Genomic DNA, 24,706 nt, shown 5'->3' with positions numbered 1-24,706 from the left:
ATCTTCTCGAATTCTATGGAGTTATATTTAGAATTCTGATTACTGATGTTTGACTTTTTCTATTTTAATTGTCTGGCTATGTGGTTGTATGTGTATAACTCATAATGCGCTAAAAGCACTAACTTCTATTTCAGGGCACTGCAAATGAACATATGGAGCCTGGCAAATTGTTTAAACGCTTTGATTATCTGAAGATTTACTTTGAGTTCATTTGGACAGCTACGCCTTTGTGTTGGACTTGTTTTACAGAAAGGTTGGTTTCAGACTTTAGCCCCATCAAGCGGATAAACCTTTAGCTTTTGAAGAATATTTCAAAAACAGCATTGTATATTTCATTCATTTTGATAGCTTAGATCCATCGTTCTTTGCTTAAGAACAGACAATGGAATGCTTTTACACTGAATGCCCCTGATCATTTCAGTGTAGTTTGAATATGCCTGGCACTGTGTGTGTGTGTGTGTGTGTGTGTGTGGCCAATTCCTAATGTGCGTGACAGTGTTGACAACTGTGAGTCGTTTCAGGGAAAGGGCCTGCATGCACGCAACACATTGTTAAATGATGATTTCCTTTATGAACAACAGTGTGAAATATAAAGCAATGGACTAAATAACCAACTCTTGGAAATAGCGAAGAAATAAAACCTCTTAACAACCCTTCCCAACAAACCACAATCTTGGTGAGGGGGTAGATGTTAGCAGACTTTCCCTGCTGACTGAAGGGAGCTCTCTGGATGACAAATCAGCCGCACAGTTTTGTCAATCAGCCTGTATTGGCTGTATTACAAGTTCAAATGAACATGTATATATGGATTTAGTGTTAGTGAATATTGATGAGTCGATTGGCAGATCTAAAGTCTTGAGGCGGTGTAGAGGAGGTGACAAGAGAAAATGGGTAATGTGAGAATACTTCGTAAGACCACATTATGACCTTTATTATTCTCTCCTACAACTCATCCAGACAGGCCTTCATATCTCAATGCTGGACAATGATGTGCCTAGGATACTTGCTTGGATTGAAAGAGCTTTTCCTGTTTTGAGACATATCTAGTTTCCTTTTTGCACCTTTGCTCTTTGATAGTTGGAGTCTGATTCGAACGCTTTGGATGAATTCCACCCAATGACTACAGGGGGAAACAAGTGGGTGGAGCACTGATCAATAATAAAAGATGTTTGTAGACAACTTTATGTGTCATGTACTTATAAGAGCAAGAGTGAGAGACAGAGCAACTACATTGCCCTTCATTGTAAGAATTCAACACACAAGCTTGCTTGCATGCACATATGCTTGACCATACAAGCATGTTGAACAATCAGAGGAACGTACGTGTAATTTGTATGAACAAAAACATTTGCCTGGACAGCAGAATAAATTATGCTGTCAGTAATATATTATTATATATTAGATTATTTCCAGTATCTTGACCATCACTGTTTACATTTTAGAAGGGTTCAACAGGGGACTACATCCTATCATTGTGCTTTTGTGTTTTTACTTAAGCTTCAGAATGTCTGATAGGCAAAGTTGAGTTCCTGTTATGCCAGTCCCCCTCCTCACTGACGCTGGACTGCACGTCTGAGAAAACCAGCACGTCTTCACATGTTCATGGGCCAGCTGGCATGAGTGACAGAGAGAGATGGGCCTCCTAGTTAGTTCTGTGACAAAAGGATCTTGCCAAAGGATCTCACTCATTGATTGGTGATGTGGGCAAAGTAGCCAATTTTAAGGAAGGGCACTTTGGACTTGGTTATATGGTTTGTCTTGTCCAGGAGAGCATAGTACATTAGGGGATGGAATTTTAGCTGGAATATTTGAGCAGTTTACTGTTTCCTTTATTAGAAGATACTTTTAATTACTTTAACTGTAAGTGTAAATAGATATGTAGCTCTGTAACAATTTGCCGCTTCTTGAGATATGTTTTTATAAATAACTTAATACAATCTTCAAATCCATTTTGATGATACATGGTCAGGTGAATGGTTGATAAAAACACACCTATGGTTTCCACTATAGCCATCCAGGCTATGCACTATGCAGTTTTGTGGTTCGTGACAGAACACCTCGCTAAAAAGTAAGATAAGCTTTCACAGTGTGAGATATACTATAAAGCAAAGAAGGGATGCCAGTTAGCATGTTCACAAGCTTTTATCAATGCCAAATGGGGTGTTGGTGGTGTTTGCAAGGTTTTTGCATGCCTTCTAGTTAGCATGCTCGTTTTATAGACCAAAACTCCTTACTGCTGCTTTAAAAGAAATTCAACTTCTACTTCACATACTGCACTCATCCTTCCCTTGGTAAAGTATTTGGTAATGCACTACAGTAGCACCTTCTTGATAATTAATGAAAAATATTAACATTGTACAGCATGCTTTCATGGCATCAGCAATAGCACTCTGTCTTATGTGAAGTGGTGAAACATCCTGTATATTACAGATTTGTGTCCTTAATACTCTCAATAAGAGTGTAGCAGTCAAACCATGCTGTTTGACAGTACGTGAGATAGAACAGATATCATAGCTGGCAACTGCTGTCTGTTCACACAAACTCTTTTGTTTTGTTTGACAATATCTATGCAATATCTATAAAACTGATCTATAAAACATCTTATCCAATGAGTCACATCAAGCCAGTTTAGAGAGGAGATCCAGCTGAACATATTTGAAAGTGTTGAGGACTTTTACTTTTATGAAGTCCATGTGGCCTCTTTGGATCTTACCTTAAAAGACATGACTCAAACTGAATCACTACAGAAAAATAAAAGTAAAAAGCCAAACAGAATTACTATGTTATCAGTCCAAAAAGCATTTGTCAGGGTAGCCAATAACTGATGGAGTTGATTACTTGATTAAAGTTCATTTATAACTTGCATTACAGTTAAAGGATACACTTATATGCAGTAAGTCTAGAAAGTTCTATATGAAAATACAGAGTTTAATTCTCTAGGGAAAGCGTGCAAGCAGGATCCAGTGGTTCTGACTCTGACGGTGAGTCAGTTGGTGAAATTGTGCCTACTCGTGAGAAGTAGAATGAAAACATTTGTGAGGGTCTCCACTGTGTGGTAAACTGTTCTTTAAGTGGTGTGTGAATAAAGCTGTGGTCATATGAACTAAGTTGTTTTTGTCCCTCACTTTCCTCTACAATCATACCTTTAAAAAAAATGTCCGTTGCTCAGTTTTGCTGACATTACACTTTTGTCAGATGACCAGTGACTTACTCAGACATAAACACAGGGATGAGATGGTCTAAAGTCCTACCTTAAGTGGACTTCCCAAAATGAAGTGTGCTTGAAGATTTTTTTGGACTCAACAATTGTTCACAACTCATGGTGTTGGGACAGGGTAACCATTATGAGTTTAGCATCTCCTTACTGTATGTCAAGTGGACTGGAAGTGCACCACTGACTGACCCAAGGCTGGTTGGCACCATGCATGACTGCCTAAGACTTTGACAGTGTGTGTGTGTGTGTGTGTGTGTGTGTGTGTGTGTGTGTGTGTGTGTGTGTGTGTGTGTGTGTGTGTGTGTGTGTGTGTGTGTGTGTGTGTGTGTGTGAAAAAAGCATGATAATCTTTGTGTTTCTTTTTCTCATGTGTTTGTAGAAGCCCAGGCATTCACAACTTATGCATTTATATAACTATGTACAATAGTGTTTTGCCACAGCATTTGTGCTGGAGAAGTGGCCTTTTCCAAGTCTATAAGTAAACTCTTGCCAGGTCAAGTGTCTGTTTTCATTTAAACTGGATTAATTGTTACAGTAAATGGGAGACTGATACGGGAATACTTTAGTCACCTGTACTGACTCATCTGCACTGCTGTGTGTGTGTGAGTGTAATGTGAGGAAGATTGGATGGTATTCAATACACTTAATCCAAAATGCAACCTACAAGACATCAGATCACAATACCGAATATGGTATTGATAATAATCTGGTAAAAAATAAGGTTTAATATTAACTTTAATAATATGATAATAAACTGATTTAATATGAACTGTAATAAAGGTTTTCCAATACTCTTGATTACAGTCTGTTCTTATTGATTAGGTATTTGAGGGGACCTATGTAATCATTTTTTTAAACAGATCGCCTCCATCGTGTCGGTGACGAAAGGCGTTGTAGAATACAGATACAGAATACAGATTCGCTGTGGAAATTGGAGGTGCAGTAGCCTATCCTTCGCCTATTGGTCAGATTTTATGATGTTATGCTGCCACGCTCTGTTGAAAAGTGGAACAACAAGTAGGCTATAGCCTATGTCAGTCGTGTTTCAAATTAAACGCAAATAATCTCTCGGAAATAATTATACATAAACAGGACTTCCATGGGTTTGAATCCATAAAAAATATTCTATATTGAATAAATCATAACGTTACTTGTCTTGTTTTAGATGACAACACAATCTCATATGAAACAAACATGAAACGTTTTTAGATTTCCCCATTGATTGTCCAATGACGTTTACTTATCAGCCTTTCAAAGTCATGGGAAATAATAGGCTAGTAGAACCCTTCTCTCTGATATGAAACAAATATGAAAGGTTTCTAGATTTTCCCATTGATTATCCTACGATGTTTACCTAAAAGCTTTATGGGAAACAATAGGCTATTAGAAACTTTTTGTGTGTTTTAACTAGAACTACAAAATGTAGCATATAGCCTATGTATTTATACACATTAGTGCTTTTAGTAGGTTACGAACCATTAACAAGTTTGAACAACGTATTTACTCCAAAATCTTGGCAGTAATTATGGATGTAACAGCAGTCTAAAAACCACAGCATCCTAATGACGCATGGTATAACTGAACTGCTTTGTAATCCTTTACGTTTCGCTGTTTATTTCTATGGCAGAGGAATAGCAGCAGAGATATTTGAGAAATGCAATGGCTCTAAAGTCCATATGGAGACAACATAGGCCTACACGTGCATTGTATTGAACTTAATCGAATGTCTAGACTCTCAAGCAGTTATTTTATTGTTTTGTCGATTTTCCATTCATTCTCTAGTGATTTGTTTTAACATACCGGAGCTGGCAAAAATCAAAGTCGCACAGCCATAGCTCCAGCAATTATTTAGAGGGAGAGTGAAAACCTACGTCCCTAGTGGTTGCGCTCATATCGTACAAATTTACAAGTAAATTCCAATAGACTGGATTTAAAAAAGAAAATCGCCAAGGTTTGTAAAAACATATTACAGTTAACACAAATTAACTGTGGAAAGGCGATATTTTTGCCTTCTTTCAAAAATATTGAGGACAAGCAATACAAATTGCACAGGACAAGCAATACAAATCGGCATTTTGTTCAGCTCGGTGAGGCGCGCAGACCGGCGACATAATCTAAACAACATTCATTGTAGTTCCTCATCATCTCATTACTATGATCAACATAATAGTTAAAGTTCCCAAAGTATCCCAAAGCATATGCCATTCCACTAACGTTTTGATGTGGACCGAGATATGTTTATCTAAAAACGCATCTGTAGTGGATCCCATCCATAGACATATGATCCCATCCATTTCGCCTTTACCTCCATCAGGGGGCGACTCGAGAGTTCCCTCCTGGCTTCTATTACTGTCGTCATTTCCGGACATTTTGGGGAGGCTAGGGGTTTGATTCCGAATGATACAAACCTAACAAGGAGGTTCATGTTAGGAAGGGGCAGTAGCGGACGATATTCGAACATGCGATGTGCTAGTTAGCTCACGGTAGCACCAGTTTTTAACAACTCATGAACGCTTTATTTTTATGATACTGCATGTTAACTCTGTTGACACAAATACCGTTAACTTGCGTATGAATCGCAAAACTGCCAAAGTTATTTCATTAAACAGGTTATCTGCAAGGGGATTTTATTACAGGTAAGGCAACCCTTATAATTTTTCCACCTGCCGTACATATCCGTTATGGTTAGTAAAAATATATTCTTTCGTGTGGTTCTTATTTTGTATCGTTTTAGCTTCCATTAAAACTATGACAATATGACATGAATGACATAATACAATACATCTGCCTAAATAGATGCTTTTGAAAATTGAAGAAGGCCGGACAGTTTGGTGAACCGACATTTGGATATTGGATCCTTTCGCTAAAGTAGAGCTATGTTAGCAAGTTAGCGATGCCTAACGTAAGCTACATTTCAGTCTGGCCCTGTAAAATTGCCTGGAATTCGTGTTCATTGCCATAGACATGGGAGTCTATACCTAGTGCTTGCCACAAAGCGATGGAAAATTCTCAGTGGAGAAAGAAGATATTTGTCTTGTTAGATAGAGGTTTCTAACACTATGACTGCCAGCGTGAGTTCTCAAGCACAGATCATTCGTTTCAATGAACTTAAGCCGGATATAAATATATCTTGAGCGTTAACAGCTATTTGTTTAGCTTATTCAACTAATGTCACCTTTAATTTTAGTGTGAAACGACAGTTAATGATAGGTGCAGGATAGCGCAGATAACAGATTGCTATGGTTCCCGCCTGCGATGCACCTGTCGGAGGCTATACTGACTTGTGTTGGGTGGTCTAGTGAGATAGCGATAGCCTAATATGTGGGTTAGCCTACCTAGTTTTTATTATGGTTTGGGACATAATAACGCTGGACGTTAGCCTAGGTACTACCATCAATAAGTCATTTATGAAATTCATAACTGTCAGCTAGAGGATATAATGTTATGTTTCATTTTAAAATACTTTTCTGTCCAAACATAGTTTGCCGTTGGATCAAGGACCCCTTCGTATGTTTTGCTTTGGATTTGACAGCTTTGCCATTCACAGTCATAGCCTTGGCTAACAATATACTATTATCTCTAACGTAATGGACACAAATGTCTCTTTTGGCGACGTAAGTTCATAATTCGGTTGTATTTTATTATTAAGTACGTCCATTCTTGTTCTGGTCGATATAGAAATTGTACCAAGTGGGTCTTATTTATTGGTCCAAGATGTTCTGAACCTGCAGCATTGATTATTAAGGCAGCAGTGTCCATTTTGTGTATTAACTATTGCACTATTGAATTCACTATTGCAGTGGTCGAAAGGTGCCATGTAAAGAGTGATTGTTCTCAGCTTTACAATGCCCTCCAGTCAACGTGTCTTTATTGGCTTAGCCTATTTGTCTCTGGAAATCTGCTTCATCTGAAGGTCTCTTCCGTCTTTGTTTCTTTTTTTGTTATTTGGTCGTTAGAACACTTTTTTTAAAAGATAGGCAGCCCACTCCATAAGTTCAAATGGTTGGTAGAAATCTTTAAGAGGAGTATAGAAGTCACATGTTTTGTGTTGCACCTGCTACCTTCATGTAGCCTAATTACCTGTCTGTCATCAGTGTGTGATATCGTGGACTAAAACTTTTGATGAATCATCGTGGTACCCTCAGGCTACGTGCTTGGAGACTTGAATTTATGTTATGTCGTCATGGAAACATACACAAGACATCAGTATCCGTTTCCCTTCTGTGCAGTAAAACTCATAGTTTTGTGAAAGTGTGGTGCTGAATTTATAGTCTTTTCTTGAACTGGGTGTCAACAGTGTAATAATAATAATAATAATAATAATAATAAAAAGACTGGCTGTCAACTCCCCTTACGACATAAAAGTGTAAGTGCACTCTGAAATGTAAAAAAAAAAAAAAAAAAAATCTAGCAGTGATCTCAATGATATGACTGAACTGAGCTGAAAGTTTGAAACACATCAACACATCCACTAGCCCCTGCACGTGAGTGTCAGTCAGTCTCATTTTCATTTGCTGATTGAGACTCACCATTCACACAGGTTTACGCCTCCCACTCCAGCCCATTTTTACCATTTTTCAAAATTATACAGTGGTTGGAGCTCGGCTCAGAGCTGAGGCTGTAGCCTACTTACACTTTAATTCTGTCGGAAGGAGGTAGGAGAGAGGACTGTTTCTTTGCTCTGAATTTCCATAGCTGTGTGGAGAGCTGGCACAAGGATGCCATGGTGCCATATATGTCACCGGCAGCCTAGATTCTCTGTGGAATAGCATTTACTAGACTTTCCTTGTTGGAATAGTAGTAATAGGCTTGGCACTGATAAGCGAACAATAGTTGGTCACTTTATATACTTTAAGGTAAAAAAAAAAACAGGACTAGACCCGCCCCCTCTCCAATGGACATTAGAGGTCACTGATGTAATACAAAAATTGTTTTCTCTGTGTTTATCTCTCCACACAGCAAACCTCCAGCATGGCAGACAGCATTATGAGCAGGGCTGCCACCATGGAGATTCCCATTAACAGCAACGGGGACTCGAGGAATATCCCTGAGGATGACGGCCTGGAACAGGTGAGTACAAGCGCAGCTGCCTATTGTGTTTTCAGGGCTGGGTTGTTGATTTTGCAAGAAGTAGACAAAGGAAAAGAACTTCAGATGACAATGTTTCCCTGAAGTTTAAACCACTGTGTTTCATTTTAGTTTATTAGTTTAGTTCCATCAGAGTCACTGAATCGAGGATGGCTTTTTCTCTGAATTTGTCTGTGTGCTGAACAGTAGGAAGGCACTGATGGTTCCTGTCTGGAATAGACTACATAGAGCATAGCATGGAATATACTGAACAGACATGCTTACCTTCTTATCAAATGTATGCCCTGTGGCTCCCAAGGATAGTTTAGCTTTACCAGTTGCACAATATGGTACTGATAGGTGGCTCGATCTGGGAGACTGTGACTGTTCACATGACGTGGCCTTTACTCTCTCCAGGGCTCAGTCAGTAGTATGCGTTAAATACCAAACAGTTAGCTTGCCAGTTGAACTGCTATTTCTTTTTGAGTCTATGGATTTGTAAGTTCAAACTGGTTCATTATACATGTAAGTACTGTTTCCATGCTTATTGACTGTAAGAAAGCTCAGCAGTTAGTGTTTCTTGCATGTTGCAGTTGACCTTATATAGAACAGGTTAAATATTGATGAAACTGCAGCAATAAAAGTCTAGGGAGCAGTGTTGAGGGCCAGTGTTGTTCGCTTTGTAAATAAACTTAAGAGGTGAGCTGGCATTAGGACATGGCACACCTGGGTAGGTAAAGAAAGACCAATAGTGGTAGATCCGGGATAAAGTTAGGAAAGCAAATACAAGTCTGTTTGCCAATCCAGAATGTGTCATTCTTACGTAGCCTTAGTTGACGTTAGTGAATTTAAGTAGTGAAACAAAACAAATCTTGACAGGTTGTCAAGTTGCTAGGGGCACTTTTCTGAACTGGTTTTTGGAACTTTGATAGCTTTAAAACCTTCACACGAGTCATTTTTGTTTTTCCACATCAGTTAACATGGACCTTTAGGTTAATTCAAGACCCAGCCTAATCTTTTGTTTAAATAAAACTGCCAGGAGATTGCTTTCATCTTCAGAAAATGTAGGCTAGTATTGCTATTCTAATCAGCTAACCTTTGTTATGTTGTTAAATGAAAACCATGTGTGTTTCAGTAGCAAATTATCTTGACAAGTACCAGCTGGATTATATTTGAAGTGTGACAGTTTGACATCCATATAGACACTATTTTGATATAGTTTGAATTATGCTTAGATATAGCTAAATATCATATTATGTGAAGTTAAACAGGGATCTCTGGGCCTGTGTTATAGCTGATTGGTGGTGACCAATTTCTTTCAGCTATATCAACTAGCTTGCCGGTCAAACTGGCAGTCTGTTAAAGACTACTAAATCCTGACTTCATAACACTAGTGGATATTCAGTTACCTTCCCCTGACGGAAAAATAGTTAATTTAAATCATCTTTTTACTATCATCCTTACGTTATAGTGTTTTACTTTGGTTTTACATAATCTGTAGTTTAAACCCATGATTCTACACTTCCACAATCCTGCCACATCCCTTCTTGGTTGGAACCCATACGATTGTACTGTTGTAGGCTCTAATTATAACTGTATAATTATAATGTGACTTCCCACACACTAACACTGCCCCAGGTTTTATTTTGTTAGGCTAGAATGTCTGTATACACTATGTGAATGTTACATGGCATCTTTCTCTCTCACACACACACACACACACACACACAGACAGTTGATAGCATATAGGCTACTTCTACTTTGCTGGTGGCCAAGTTAGTAATTTTCCTCATGCATTTGTTTAGAAAAAGTCCTGGTTACTAATTTACCCATTCGAAAAGCAAGGACTGAGAGCCTGGAGGATTTGTTGTCATCATTTGATTTGGGTTCAGTGTTCCTACATCATTGTAATCGTTCCATTTATTTCAGTCTGGATTTAGTTATTTTTCTGTTCTTTATTTGTAATGTGCAGCGTGTTTATAATTTTCCTTTCTTTTTCTTTCCTTTTTGTGTTTGTCCTTGTGCTTCACATTCCCATCATATTCATGCAGGCTGCAAAGGCTCAGTGGAGCTTAGATGAGAAGGTAGGGAGTTCTGCAGACACAAGGGTGAGAAGGGTCATGGGACGGGGTGTGTGTGTGTGTGTGTGATTGTATTTCTATTGTTTGTTTTGTCTTCACAGTTTGTAACACAGTTTGCATTAGGAAACTGATCTGTTTCATGGATCTCTAACCCAGGAAGTGTGGCTTAAAAGTGGGTGAATGTTGTTTGTGTCTTACCCAGACAGAGTGGATGTGTCAAAACTACATGTCCATGTTTGTTTGCTTGACAATCATTCATTTAAATGTCACTTTCCTTTCAATTTAATATTAACGTGACAGCCTTGTCCTATTTTATTCTCCAGGGTGATTCTCCTCTCTTGTAAGGCGAAGTGTGTTCATCTTATTTGTTCTATGTTTTTCTGTGCTCTCATGTTTACATTTGTGTTTCTATGTGTTTCTAACATTCATGCAAGAGTGATTTGTGTCTCTGCTGGTATCTCAGCACATGCTCACAGGCTCACCCTAGTAGAGAGATTCATCTGTGCTACTTTGCTCTTGTCTGATATAAATGTGTTTACATAATTCTGGTTAGACTGGGGAAAATAATTGCAGTCTTTCCGTTTGAGTAGCGAGTTTGGCCTGTCCAGCATCTCATAGCAGATCCAGAGTAATCTGATGAAACGAGTTCCTGTCCGTTAACAGCCATTTGTTTTGGAATGTGCTACGGTACACTGTGGTACAGATAAGGGCTTGTTTGCATTGTTCTAAGCCAGTTTAGGTAGTATTGTTACTAGGCTGTATCGGATTTGTATCGATTTTGAATTGAACCAAATTCCCCATTTTGGGTTCACTTCACAATTCAATATGATACAGATTTCAGTCGTGTTGATATGTGTGCTACTTTAAGTGGTCATGGGCATATTGTAACCCAGTTGACCTCAAATGTGTGACTGTTATCCCTGTAGATAGTGCAGACAAACATACTGACCATATAGGGACAGTTGACCAAAGACTGATTAGCCTATCTTATGTAAAATAGTGTATATGAAGTGAGAGCCTTCAAAGAGCTCACATGTATTTTCCAGTAACTGTGGAAACCAAACTATGTATACATCATTGGGCCTTCTAATTTGAACTAAGTGATTTTAATTAGGGGGGAAGACACTTGAAACTGTCACTAGTTTTGGTCTGGTTTCTTTGCAAAGTTTACAGAAGTCTTATGATGATTGAATAGTGTGGTCTACTGGTCCCGTTTACTGTGTTTTTTCGTCTGTCTGTCTCTCGCTCTGTTTCCTCTTCTTCTCTACTCTCCACTTTCACTCATTTATGCACTCTCTCCTCATCTTTGTGTGTGTGTGTGTGTGCGCGCGTGTGTGAATGTGTGTGTGTGTGTGTGTGTGTGTGTGTGTGTGTGTGTGTGTGTGTGTGTGTGTGTGTGTGTGTGTGTGTGTGTGTGTGTGTGTGTGTGTGTGTGTGTGTGTGTGTGTGTGTGTGTGTACAGGATCTACAGCAGGTAATGGTATCTGGGCCGAACCTCAACGAGACCAGTATCGTATCAGGTGGCTACGGAGGCACTGCCGAGGGCGTCATCTCGACCAGCTCCATCAAAGGTACTTCAGTCTCACCGCTCCCTCACTTCCACTCATCCTGTCTCAGGGACCAGATGAAGTTGGACAGCGCCACATAAGAAAAGCTGTCTACCGTAGTCTAAAAATAGCATATTACGCCTTTGTCCACTCTTCACGCGTCTCTTTACATTTTCTCCAAAACCAGCCGGTTCTTTAAAAAGGGCTATTTTGATGTGGGGAGTGCCTGAGTTCGCACACACACTTTGTCAGGCTCTGTCTGTCTAATCCATTTCTCCACACACACTTCCCCAGACTGGCGTCTTTGTTAACAGAGTGAGAATTTGCTAGAACGAGGCACTTTTTTTCACATTTATCAGGGATGACCATGGGATGGCTGTCTCAGTGTGTGGTGCAGTGTAAGAGGACAAGAAATAGGGATTATTATCAGGCACGTTCACATTTCTCTCTCTTTTCTCTCTCTCTCTCTCTCTCTCACTTTCTTTCTCTGTGTATTTCGCCTCCACTTCTCTCTCTCTCTCTGTCTCTATCTCTCACCACTTTTAGGAAATGTTTATGGAGAGATTTGCATAATTTTATGCTTCAGTGGTTTTAGTGCCATTTTCTGCCACGCATTTTCCCACGTTTAATTTCCCTTGCCCTCTGAGGGAAGGCAGGAGATGGGTGGGGAGAGGTGGAGTATGGACAGAGTGAGTTCATTGAAGAGGTCTGTTGAATGGGCCTGCATGGAACATTAGTCACAGCCAGTGCTTTACATCTTTAGCATACTGTACCATAGCTGCACACAAACGCTGTGCTGTGTTCAGTTCTTAAGCGACAAAGAATACAGTGCCTCTGAAACGGACTATTCCAGGAGGAAGCTGTAAACTACTTTCAATATTCTGTAAATGTACTTTGTTTGGTATTATTCTGTATTATTGTGGATTTTGCAACTCTTCTCATTTTTTTTTTTTAAGAGGGCTAGAAGAGACGTACTATAGCATTTCAACACGGTCTGTTTCACCTCAATACCCTCCATATTTCGCCCCTCCCCTTAGTAGAACCAGTAATGACTGATAGGTGTGAGAGAACCTGATGTAGCAAAGGTCTGCTTTGCTCATTCTCCACCCTCTTCCAGGGCCAGCTATCCGCTTCAATGCTGACTTTCCGCCCAGACGCATTCCTGCCCCAGGACAAGGTGGCCTCTGTGTTCCTCACGTTTATAGACACTCCCTCCCCTATCTCCCTTGGGCTTCTCATTGTTAAGTGGGGCCTTCTGAGCCCTCTGGGAATGGGGCATAGAGTCATTTTGTTTGGTTGGTGGTGGCTCTCTGATTTTCATACCACTAATGTAGTGTCTTCACATTACGTGTTCTAGTGCACTTTGGCTTTTTGCGTAGTAAAAGGTGGGCAAACATCAAACCCCGTTCTTCCCCTGCTCCTAGGGCTGAATAACTAACTGTGAAGGATAACAGTCAAGCTCTCAGAGACTGGTGTGACCCGCTGCCTTGCGTAGGTGTATAGTGTGGGCCGTGTGTTTTCTGATGTGATTTAATTGGGTGTTCTCGGGTCTCTTCTCAGTGTTGGGGTCTTTTTCACAAATGACACCCAAGTTCACAAGCTTGCAGATGTGGAGTGGAAGCACAAAGACTTCCTGTCTTTTGTCCATAAACATCTCCCTACATTTGAAGTGCAAATGTGGCTTGGAAATCCTGCCTTGAACGTGTGTGTTAATCTGTTTGCGATAGTCAGATGGTATCTCTGTCATGCCTCATCTGTGTGTGTGACATCGGTGTGTTTCCATGTTCTCCTCATTTAACGGGTCTAACTCTTCCTATCACTCTCTTTCCCTCCTTTTCTCTACCCAACCTCCCACTCCTTCCTCCTTTTTTTGTATTCCCCATTCCTCCCTTCACCTCTGTTGTCTCCTGGGTCTCATCCTATACCTCTCCTCTTCCATACTATTATGTTCATATGTCAATATGGATGGACACGCACACACACACATAAAAAAACCTGACCATCTGGAAAACACCATGGTAAAATCCTCCTACCCTTATTTGCACTACCTCATACCCATCCATAATGTGAATCCAATCCCCTCTCAACCTATGAACCCAAACCTCATCACCCTGTCCGTCACACCTTGAGCCCGCCCCTCCCCCCTCCAGACCTGCGTATGAAGGCCAGGGGTGTTAGCATTGCCCCAAATCAGTCCGCAGCCAGCCGAATAGGAACCAGCCTATCTGAGGACATCTCAGGTATCCCCACAAGGACCCTGGACACTCCCTCCTTCATTCCACTCCACAACTGCATTCTCATTGCTGTCTCTGTCTGTCAGTCATCCAAGCTTTATTTGAATCTTTTATAGTAATAATTGCTACTAATACCTGGGATCTTTTTTGCACTTGGTGTCCTTTGGATTAACTTGAGAAGGGTTTAGGCTATAGGTTTGCTGTAAACGTATGTTTTCCTTTGAGTGTGTGAGTTAGGGGAGTAGATGTAGTGGTTAAGGTGAATGTATTGAGTAATATGAAGCGTAAGATGGTAACTCGAGTGTAACCACCATCCATTAGGATCCAACATGCACCAGTCAGCGACTGCTGAGGAGGCCACAAGGGGCGTTGCCGTGGAGAAGTTTGACATCATGAAGAAGTGGGGCCTAAACACCTACAAGGTATACAGCCCTTAATGCAATTATCAACAATTAATAAGCAATGGCAGCATTACGGCTAACTCGGGTTTATTTGTATTTAGCACATTATACAGTGGGGAAAATAAGTATTTGAACTCCTTGCGATTTCACAAGTTTGGCCACTTGCAAAGAAATGTGTCATCTATAATTGTAATGGTAGGTGTGTATTAACAGTGAGAAACAGAATATCAACTAAAAAATCCAGAAAAATGCATTTTATAACATTTATGACTTTATTTGCATTTGATGCAAAAAATAAGTATTTGAACCCCCAAAACTGACTTAGTACTTGGTGGAATAACCCTTTTTGGCAAGCACAGACGTCAGACGTTTCTTGTAGTTGGTCACCAGGTTTACAAACATCTCAGGAGGGATTTTGGTCCACTCCTCTTTCCAGATCCTCTCCAAATCTTTAAGGTTGTGTTTTCAATGGGAGGGAATGAGGTTCAAGCCCAATATTCCATGTTACATGGCCCCATCCATAGTCCCCTTGATGCGGTGGAGTCGTCCTGTACCCTTGGCAGAGAAACAGCCCCAAAGCATAATGTTTCCACCTTCATGCTTGATGGTGGGTATGATGTACTCTTGGGGTCATATTCAGCATCCCCCCCCCCCCTGTCAAACACGGCAAGTCAAGTTGATGCCAAAGAGCTTGATTTTGGTATCATCTGACCACATTCTGTCTCCCAATCCTCCCTAGAATCATTCAAGTGTGCAATGGTAAACTTCAGATGGCCCTGTACATGCGCTTCCTTGAGCAGGGGGACCTTGCGAGTGCTGCAGTACTTCAAAAAATTACGGCGTGGTGTGTTGCCAATGGTTTTCTTGCTGACTCTGGTCCCAGCTGCCTTGAGATCATTCACAAGCTCCCCCTGTGTAGTTCTGGGGTTATTCTGCACCTTTCGAATGATCACTGATTCCGCACGAGGGGATATCTTGCATGGAGCCCCAGACCTAGAACGGGTGACAGTTGTTTGGTGTTGCTTCCATTTATGAGTAATCGCACCAATAGTTATCTGCTTCTCACCAAGCTGCTTGCTGGTGGTTTTGTAGCCCATTCCAGCCTTGTGCAGGTCTTCAATCTTATCTCTGACGTCCTTGGACAGCTCTTTGGTCTTGCCCATGGTGGTGAGGTTGAAGGTGTGAAGTATGATTCTTTGGACAGGTTTCTTTTATACAGGTCACCAGTTGAGATCAGGTAAACCTTGTTAGACCTAATGAGGACTAATCTGTGTGCTTTTTGGGCACATAACTGGCCATTGGGAGCCAGAATTCTTGCTGTTTGCTCGGGGCTTCAAATACTTATTTTTTGCATCAAATGCAAATAAAGTCATAAATCTTATAAAATGCAGTTTTCTGGATTTTTTTGTTGATATTCTGTTTCTCACTGTTAAAATACACCTACCATTAAAATTCTAGATCACACATTTCTTTGCAAGTGGCCAAACTTGCAAAGTCGGCAGGGGTTCAAATACTTATTTTCCCCACTGTACATCATTTTTACTAAGCATGATTGTTCGATATAAGAACTACGCAAACTCTTCTGCAGTGCACCAAGCAGTTAATCTCGGAGCGGTTCGGACGCGGCTCCAGAACGGTGGACCTAGAGCTGGAGGCTCAGATTGAGGTTCTTCGGGACACTAAACGGAAGTACGAGATCATTCTTCGTCTGGCACGGGAGCTCACCAACCACTTCTACAGCATGGTGCAGACCCAGCACGCCCTGGGAGACACCTTCGCTGACCTGAGCCAGAAGTCACCAGAACTACGGGTCAGATTGATCAGACTTCGGTTGTCTTTAGGTGTAATATTAGCCTGGTGGTGATAGCCATGGAGAATTCACGTTATTGAAGGCTCTGCAGTGTTTTTGTTGTATTGCATCGTGTCATATGTAAATGTGGCATTTTCATGTTGATATCCCATGATAATAATAATAATGGATTTTATTTGTATAGCACACTTTAAAATACAAAGAAGTCTCAAGGTGCTTTACATGGTTAAACAATCTCAATAATTAAAGAAAGTAATAGAAGTGCTAAAGTCAGACAGAAAATAGGATAATATAAAATTGCAATAAATAATAGATTTAATTGAAAATAATTAATAAGATCATAATGAAATCAAAGAATATGTATTAAAAACAGCAATTTAAGACTACAATTTAAACAACGCAATCTAAAACAACACATGAGTGTAGTTTCATGCTAGTATAAAATATTTCGGTGGTGGTCCGTCAGGGCCAGCAAGGCCTTCTCGGCTGGCCTAAACATCATCAGAAAATAAATGTAATAAAATAAATGTAATTTTAATATTTTCTTTTCATAAATATGTATTAAATGATTCCCCATAGTCCATTCTCTTCATTTTATAGCGTTGTTTATTTATGTTAGAGCTTTCATCCAATCATATTTCAGCTATCATGTGTTGCCAGGCTCCGAGAAATCTTCCCCGAGGCCTTCAGAATTAACAGTGAGGGCGCCTGTAGTGCCAGGCTCCAAGAAATCTTCCCTGAATTAACAGTGAAGGCGCGTGTACATCTGATTAGTTATCACAACTGTCTGTTTCAGTCCATTTAAGTTGAATGAACTGAAACAGACAGTTGTGATAACCAATCAGATTTTGAGTTGGCGACATTGGGCCAGCTAGCAGGCCTCGCGTTAAACGTGACACGTAAACGTCCTTTGATTGGATACTGAAGCAGACTGATGCAGTGCCTCAGTGCTCAGTTTAGTTGGCGAATGCGAAAACGTACACATAGCGAAAACGTACATTTCAGTTTATTTTCAACCGACAATGGCTGAAGGAGGAGGAGATATAGATATTGTTGCTAAAATATAATTACATTAACTAACTCAAATAAACTAGTTTACACCAACTTGAAAATTCCAGTTTTTGATACAATTACAACGCCATTTTCAAGACGGAACTTTCAAGAAAAACTGGATATCGTGAGGATCGGGTAGGTTTAATGAAACTACTCTGCAGGTGGGACAATGCAATGTTTAGTGGGCAAACTTGTTAAAGCTCACATAAGCTACTTTCGGTGGACTTTAAAAATAAAACTTTGTAGACTAATCCCTGAAAATCGCCTTTTATTTTTAAGTTGTGACAGTAATATCCAAGCGATCATATAACTGAGAGTTTACTACTCTTAATGTATTGTTAATACGGGTGTATTGATTTTAAATGCTCTGGAAATATTAATAAAGTCTGTTGTACTCGACTATGTTAAGGTGATGCAATGCTCACTTATACTGCCTTTCTGTATAAATATATGGTTCGAGAGCCATGGCGTCATAATGATGGTATTAAGAGGTGGATTCACTCAGTTTAACTGTCGTGTAGGACATCTCTGAAGGCCTAGTCGTGAAATGCACGGACCGCCACTGAAATTATTATGTGCGGAATCAAAGGTTCAGTCCAAATGCAAAGGAACAGATGGTTTACATCCATCACCTGAAGATCTTCAGGAAAGGAATTCCAAATATTGTGCCAAAGAGGATTTTCTTTATTGTTCACGGACAGGACGAGTTTGGTTACAACGCAGAGACACAAAAGTTGCTGTGCAGGAATGGAGAGACGCTATTGGGCGCCATCAACTTCTTTGTGTCCAGCATCAATACACTGGTGAACAAGACAATGGAAGACACTCTTATGACTATCAAGATGTATGAGAATGCCAGGTATGTGTATTAGTTCAAATGAACAATCTATTTTGTGTGATGTTGTTATGTAAAACAATGCAAAAGGCCAGAGCCTTCAGACCATCTTGCAGAATTCAAACAGAAACAAACAACTCAAACCATAAATAGAATACTTGAGCCTTCAGACCATCTTGCAAAATTCAAACAGAAACAAACTACTCAAACCATAAATAGAATACTTGATGGAAAAATCAACCCCTTTAACGTTATTAGATCTTAACACATGCCTTGTTTTGTTCTGTTTTAATGTGTGCGTGTGTGCCTGTAGACTGGAATATGATGCATACCGTGCGGACCTTGAGGAGCTGAACCTGGGCCCTCGTGATGCGGTAACCATGGCGAGGATTGAGGCCACAGATCAGCAGTACCAGGCCCAGAAAGACAAATACGAGCGTCTCCGTAGCGACGTCACCATCAAGATTAAGTTCCTGGATGAGAACAAGGTACACTAAATCCAGTGGCCAATTTTGTGGAAGGGCTTGTAAATCCAGCCAGTCAGTGAAGGTTACTCCACTCTGTTCAACCTGGACTTTGCACTGACTACAAATCCAGCTGTTTATCTTGAAGTTATAGGAGTCTGTCATCATAACCCACATTCTGTGATGAGTGCTTTCATTTGGTAATCACAGGGTCAAATTCAGCGTTAAAACAATTAATACAAATAATAATAATAATAGTGCGGACATAGTATAGGAAGAAACTTCTGTATTCATGTTCTGCATTCAGCAAGCAACACTTCTTACAATAGAAAATGCTGAATTCAGCTTTCAACACTTGAAACCTCATAGACACACTGCACACTGCTAAGAAGTCAGCACATCAGTGGAAAGAGTGGCAATGCTAGCTCAGAAAGGAGGTGTGGAATTTCAGAAAGGCAGAAGAACAGGAACAATCCTGGTTTTGACCCCTCTCCCCCTGTAGGGTGGTATGTTCATCTAGCCTGAAGGTGAATGAATGATGATTTGCATTTAGCAGACGCTTTTATGCAAAGCGACTTACAAGTTCAGTGACCTGCTTAAAGACTTACACACTTGGTAAGGAGGAGTGAGTAATCGAACTATCGCGCCATGAAGGTTCTCATGTGTGTTGCCCTCTTCCCTGTGTGTCTTTGCAGGTGAAAGTGATGCACAAGCAGCTGCTGCTCTTCCACAACGCCATTTCAGCCTACTTCGCAGGCAACCAGCAGCAGCTAGAACAGACCCTTAAGCAGTTCAATATCAAGCTCAAGCCCCCCGGAGCAGAGAAGCCCTCCTGGCTGGAGGAGCAGTGAGCGGAGGCCCTTTGGACCAACTGACTGACTGACTGACCACCCGGGGCACACACACACACACACACACACACACACACACACACACACACACACACACACACACACACACCGACCACACACACACACATACTCTCACACCGACCACACACACATATACTCTCACGCACACGCACACGCACATGCACACGCACACATACAAATACAAACACATTGTTAACCAAACCTTGACTTGCAACCAAGACAGTCCAGTTTTCAGTGGCCAGAGATCTCAAAAAATGTGGGGTCATCAAACCTTCCCTCTTCCTTTTTCCCTCTTCCTCTTCCTCATCCTCTCCTTTCTTCTTCCCTTCTTAATTTGGTTCAGTCACTGGTTAAGAAAAGAGATGGAGAGAGAGAGAGAAAATGCCTAAAGAAAACTAACACATCCAGAACAACTCCTTCTGTACAATCCTGTTCTCTTAGTGGATTTGAGTCATAGCAAACAGATCCACATTCTTCTTGTGTTTTTTTTTTGTTACCACCAAAGCCTGAATCCATAAAACTGGACTTCTGTCCACTTGAAGTGGATGTGTTTACTGCTTTCATTTTTCTAGTAAGAAGCGTGTTTTTGTTATCAGTGTGGTTTTTGGAGAAGCTGATGAAGGATTTCAATTATGATACTGACCAGAAATCAGGTTTATCTGAGATATTCAGATAAATAGTTCAAGTGGGCTGGTGACAATATTTTATACGTGTGGAGAAAAAAAATTGTTGGATATTGGGCTTGTGTGTTTACCAGTATATGTTGTATATGAAACCCTTTGGAAATGGAACTCGGAAAGTTTTTTGTAGCAGGCACAAAAACATAGTGTGGTTGCTGCCTTTAAGATGATGAACATTCCCCAAATATGCCCGACACTCCAAATGCTAAAATGACGAGGATGATGATGAGGGGTTTTCAGCTTGAGGAATATCATGAAGGAAGCAGTTTCTCACAAAGATGAAGGGTTTTTATTTCTCAGTTGGTCTTGGGATGGGGTGGGGGACATCAGATCTTCGGTCTTATTCTGACTTCCAACACCCATTAGTCCAGTGCCTCCTCCCTCCAGCTAAGCGTTGGACGTGGAGAATCTTTATTTATGTGCAATATCTCTGAAGTGTCAGTGATCACTGCAGAAATGATTATGTTGGTAAATCAGTGATGTTCTTGTACCATTGCATCCCAGTTTGTTAAGCTTCATGTTAGCTGCCAGTGACCACCTCAAAACTGAATGTCTCCCCTTTTTTGGCACTCGTCAGAAGGTGGCGTACAAAGTTGTGGAATACGTTTTGCAAAGATAAATATCTTTGCATTGAAAAGGAGCCTTGTGAGCACTAATGATCGGACACCCAGACCTCTAAGAGTTGTCAGGTCTTAAGTTATGTTCAGTACCTTTTAGAAACAGCTTTTTGTATGTTTTGCTGGACGTACAAAACACTTGGAAGCTCTAAATGGAATACTTTGGCTTTGTTTGTTCTTTGTTGAAACAAGTATTAATTTATGTGTCTATCACCTTATTGATACTGGTGGATTGACATGTTAGAACATGTCTTCTTTTTTTTCGTAACAGACGACTCTAGTGTAGTGAGGACTGTTTGCCAAATTCATTTTAAGCATAGATAAATTGATCAGTATCGGAACACTAAATGCAAAACTCAATTTAACTCAATTACTTTTGCTATGTTTTGGAAAAGACTACGAACTGTTCTGTTCACCCACTCTATTTTCTGATCTTTAATGTGATTTTCAATATCACACAGATTAGAAGTAATCAGCATAATATTTTTGCGCTGGAATTACCGAGGCTCATTTTTGTTGAAACCTTTTCCCAATACCTCAAGGTTATATTCTGTATTTGTTATTATTTGTTGGAGTTACATTGTATGTACGAATGCTCATGTGGAGTTTATGCAGAAACAACACGTGCACACACAATAATGCATATTGCTTCGGGCCATGTCAGCCATTCAGTTTGGAATGCTGACCACTTTTTTTAACTGAAAAAAAAAAAGCAACAGCGACCATTCTTATGAATATATCACTGATGCTTTGATAAGCCTAATAGCTGCAGAGAAACAGCAGACTCTCGTTTTAGTAGAGAGGTATTTGAAAACGTGGTCACACTTGAAAACAACATAAATTGTCCTTAAAGCGACACTGTAGGAGGCTTATAAGGCTACCATGAAGCAATACAAAGGAAATGTCTCTAATAACCATGATCTTAGTCTGTAGTGTGTTTGTACTCCTCTGGTCAGAGTTTGCATGTCAGTGTGTGATTCAGACCCTCCCATGTCCGTGATATGTTCTCAGATAAGCTCTGAATCCATATGTGAGCAGGTTTGTGTAATGTTATACAGTCTAAGTATGCCGACTGACTTTGGTCGACTAAAAACATGACAGTGCTAATTTTGTGCCACCTCTAAATGTGATTGTGCCCTGCTACGACTTTGGCATACATGGGAGTCAGATTGATTTGACATAAAGTGGGTGCTGGACATGGGACCGAGAAATTGAATTGTGAAAGAACTATATTTAACGAAGAGCTTACATTTTTACAGAATGTTTTTATTTTTCCTATAAATATTGTGGCATGTGGAGTCCAGATAAGATCATGCAGAATTACTACAAGGAATGTCATAGACATTTTATTGGTACTGTATCTTAATGGTCTCAATCTCTGATTGAACTGAACATTGAAGTGATCCATTCCCTTCTGTAAAATGAACTAAAACTGACCTAATGCACCCCAATGTTCCTTTCCCCTTTGTACATTTCAGAGCCCCTAGAGTTGATTGTTTTCATGGATCAGTGTTTCTTTTTAACCACTAGTGAAGAGAATGAAAAACCCCTTACATAGTTGTAGGCCGCAGCTGATCGAGGTATTTCTAAGCATATATTAATTGTGTACAATCAGTTGTTATCGGCTGCTCTGTAATATTTTTAGCGTATGATTGATTGTATATATGTCAGGATATTTAAGATGAGAAGAAGTTAACTGGACTGTAATTGCCTTTATTTCTCAGTTTGACCAAACCTCTGGAACATAAAGACTCTCAAACCCATAATATGAAATAAAATGTTTCCAAAAACCTGCCTTCCGATTTCATATCAAATGAAGTTGTCTTTATTTTAATGGGATACACATTGTTCTGAGAAACTAAAATCTTATTAAATGATTTTTGCAATGCAGCATTTAGGGATGTTGCAGTGATTACAAATACAAGAATTAATTGGGTTAGAGATGCTGCACTTACAAGAACTGGTCCCCAGAGGGCTTTTGCCCATGGAGAAAAAACTATTTGCACTGAGCACTATAGCTGAAGGGTTTTGAAAACCACATCTTGCCATTTTCCCCATATCATTCACATGCTGATTATTTTTTTGCTGGTGTTTTCACATAAATGTTTTAAAAAAGAATGAATGTTGGCTGCCCTTGGCTTCATATACGTTGATCATTCTGGTATTACCCTGAAGTTCACAAAAAAAAAACATTTAGTATTTATTGTTTCTCCTGTGTATGAATTATGAGGAAATTATGTCACATGATCTTATATTTAAGTAATAAAAAAAAAATGCTCTCCTTTACAGCCCTGTTAAACTAAACTAAAAGGGGACTTGAGAAATTTGCCTAAAAGTTGTCTCCAGACAAGCATTATGACAACCCTATTCTAGAGCAGATAACTGTTGTTTCTTCTTGGCTTTTTGGCAGTTTCAGTGAAGATAATGAATAAAAACAAGGAACACATGTTCTGCACGCACTTAACCATATGTTTGACTTGAATTTTCATATGACTGATATAACCATACTGCACTTGTGTACAAGAAGCTGTCATACAGGATCATATCTTGATGTGGTTGGTGTTTGCCACAGTTATTGCTATTCTTCACAGGCTATCTGCCTAGCACTAGCAATAATTCATCCAGTGAACATTCAAATACGTGGCCAGGCACTGCAGGGTCAGAACACAAAGTCAACCATGGACCAATTGGAACTCAGACTTGTGAGGTTCAAACTAGAAAGCTTCTCATGTCTCGGTAACACTTCAGAGTTTGTGAGAATTGATATGTACTTTAACTTGTTTCTCTTGTAGACCTCTAGTTGTACCTCAGCTAATGTTATCTATCCAGTGCAGAAATGGAGTCATCGTCCTCCCCTTCAGTCTTTCCTCCTCCTCCTCCTCCACCACCACCACCACCACCTATGGATGCTTTCTCCAGGTGTGTACAGAAACGAGCGATAATGCGAAAGTTCAACTGGGACACCATCCCGTGCGAGAAGGTCATGGGTAAGCGAAATCTGTGGACTATACAGGCCGGGCTTGACAACTTTGAGCTGGACACAGAGAGGATCAAGGAGCTCTTTTGCGACAAAGACAATGGGCAGTCAAGGACAACTACTGTGGTGAGGCAGTGCAAATATGACTTTTGTCCATCTGAACAGGATATTCAAAAGGTAAGTCACCTAATACCATTTCTTGGTTGATTATATCAGGCATTGGGGGAACTTTAAGTTAAATATTTGATGAAGGGAAAGTAATGGTAGACACTTTGTGGAGTTCCTTTCAAAGCATCTTGTTAGTTGCAATTTGATAGCCACCATACAGTTAATGGTTCCAATTAGTTTTTGATCTGTGTGATAGCACATGACCATATCCATAGTAATGCTATGTTCAGAAAAGGCCAGAGGATCTGTAAAGCATGCTTTCATGTGTTTTCTTCCGAAACAGGTATCACTACTCAGTTCTAAGAAGAGTATGAATATTGCAATCTTTCTGAAGCAGTTTAAAAGGTATGGGAGGCTCTCTAAACAGACAATTCACGAGGGGTCAATGTGCATGCTAACCTTGACAGTTCGAACTCACTGAACTTTGTGACTTATTCTTCAGGCCTGTCTACAGGCTGGTTCAAGATATCAGGGAGGGCAATGCCATGACCTTTAGAAGTGGAACACTCAAAGATCTGTGTAAACTGCTCCCAAACAAGGAAGAGGTAACCACACTAGTCTTTTCATCAACTGAACAAAAATATATAGCCACTTTCAGCCACCACAGAGCTTTTCCGTTTTGAAAATATAAGCTGCCACTGCCTCAACCCCTATATTCACAGCACAGAAACCTCAAAATGTTCAAC

At 40.1% G+C, this 24,706-nt stretch overlaps 1 protein-coding gene across 3 annotated transcripts; it reads left to right on the top strand.

Moving 5' to 3' along the window:
* Positions 1–5,620: 5,620 nt before the first annotated feature.
* Positions 5,621–22,599, top strand: arfip2b (ADP-ribosylation factor interacting protein 2b). 3 transcript variants are annotated; one of them, XM_080851761.1, is made up of 10 exons: positions 5,621–5,850; positions 8,174–8,284; positions 10,333–10,389; positions 11,825–11,933; positions 14,060–14,149; positions 14,465–14,565; positions 16,133–16,354; positions 18,109–18,266; positions 18,556–18,730; positions 19,402–22,599. In XM_080851761.1, exons 2-10 carry the CDS (start codon positions 8,186–8,188, stop codon positions 19,555–19,557), a joined length of 1,167 nt encoding a protein of 388 aa, XP_080707887.1. In that variant the 5' UTR covers positions 5,621–5,850; positions 8,174–8,185; the 3' UTR covers positions 19,558–22,599. The 3 variants fall into 3 exon arrangements, with proteins under 3 accessions (XP_080707887.1, XP_080707886.1, XP_080707885.1); XM_080851760.1 differs by lacking the exon at positions 14,060–14,149 and having other exon boundaries at positions 10,333–10,365; XM_080851759.1 differs by lacking the exon at positions 14,060–14,149.
* The last annotated feature ends 2,107 nt before the right edge of the window (positions 22,600–24,706 follow it).

The sequence above is a fragment of the Sprattus sprattus genome (assembly GCF_963457725.1).
Source record: "Sprattus sprattus genome assembly, chromosome: 1".
Lineage (NCBI taxonomy): Eukaryota > Metazoa > Chordata > Actinopteri > Clupeiformes > Clupeidae > Sprattus > Sprattus sprattus.
This window is presented reverse-complemented; position numbering and strand designations above follow the sequence as displayed.

Excerpts from the sequence above, each read along its gene's own strand:
- arfip2b (XM_080851761.1), top strand. The coding sequence starts at position 8,186 with ATGGCAGACAGCATTATGAGCAGGGCTGCCACCATGGAGATTCCCATT. Across the intron at positions 10,390-11,824 it reads GGAGTTCTGCAGACACAAGG|GATCTACAGCAGGTAATGGT; the intron begins GTGAGAAGGGTC and ends GTGTGTGTACAG. Across the intron at positions 18,267-18,555 it reads AAGATGTATGAGAATGCCAG|ACTGGAATATGATGCATACC; the intron begins GTATGTGTATTA and ends GTGTGCCTGTAG.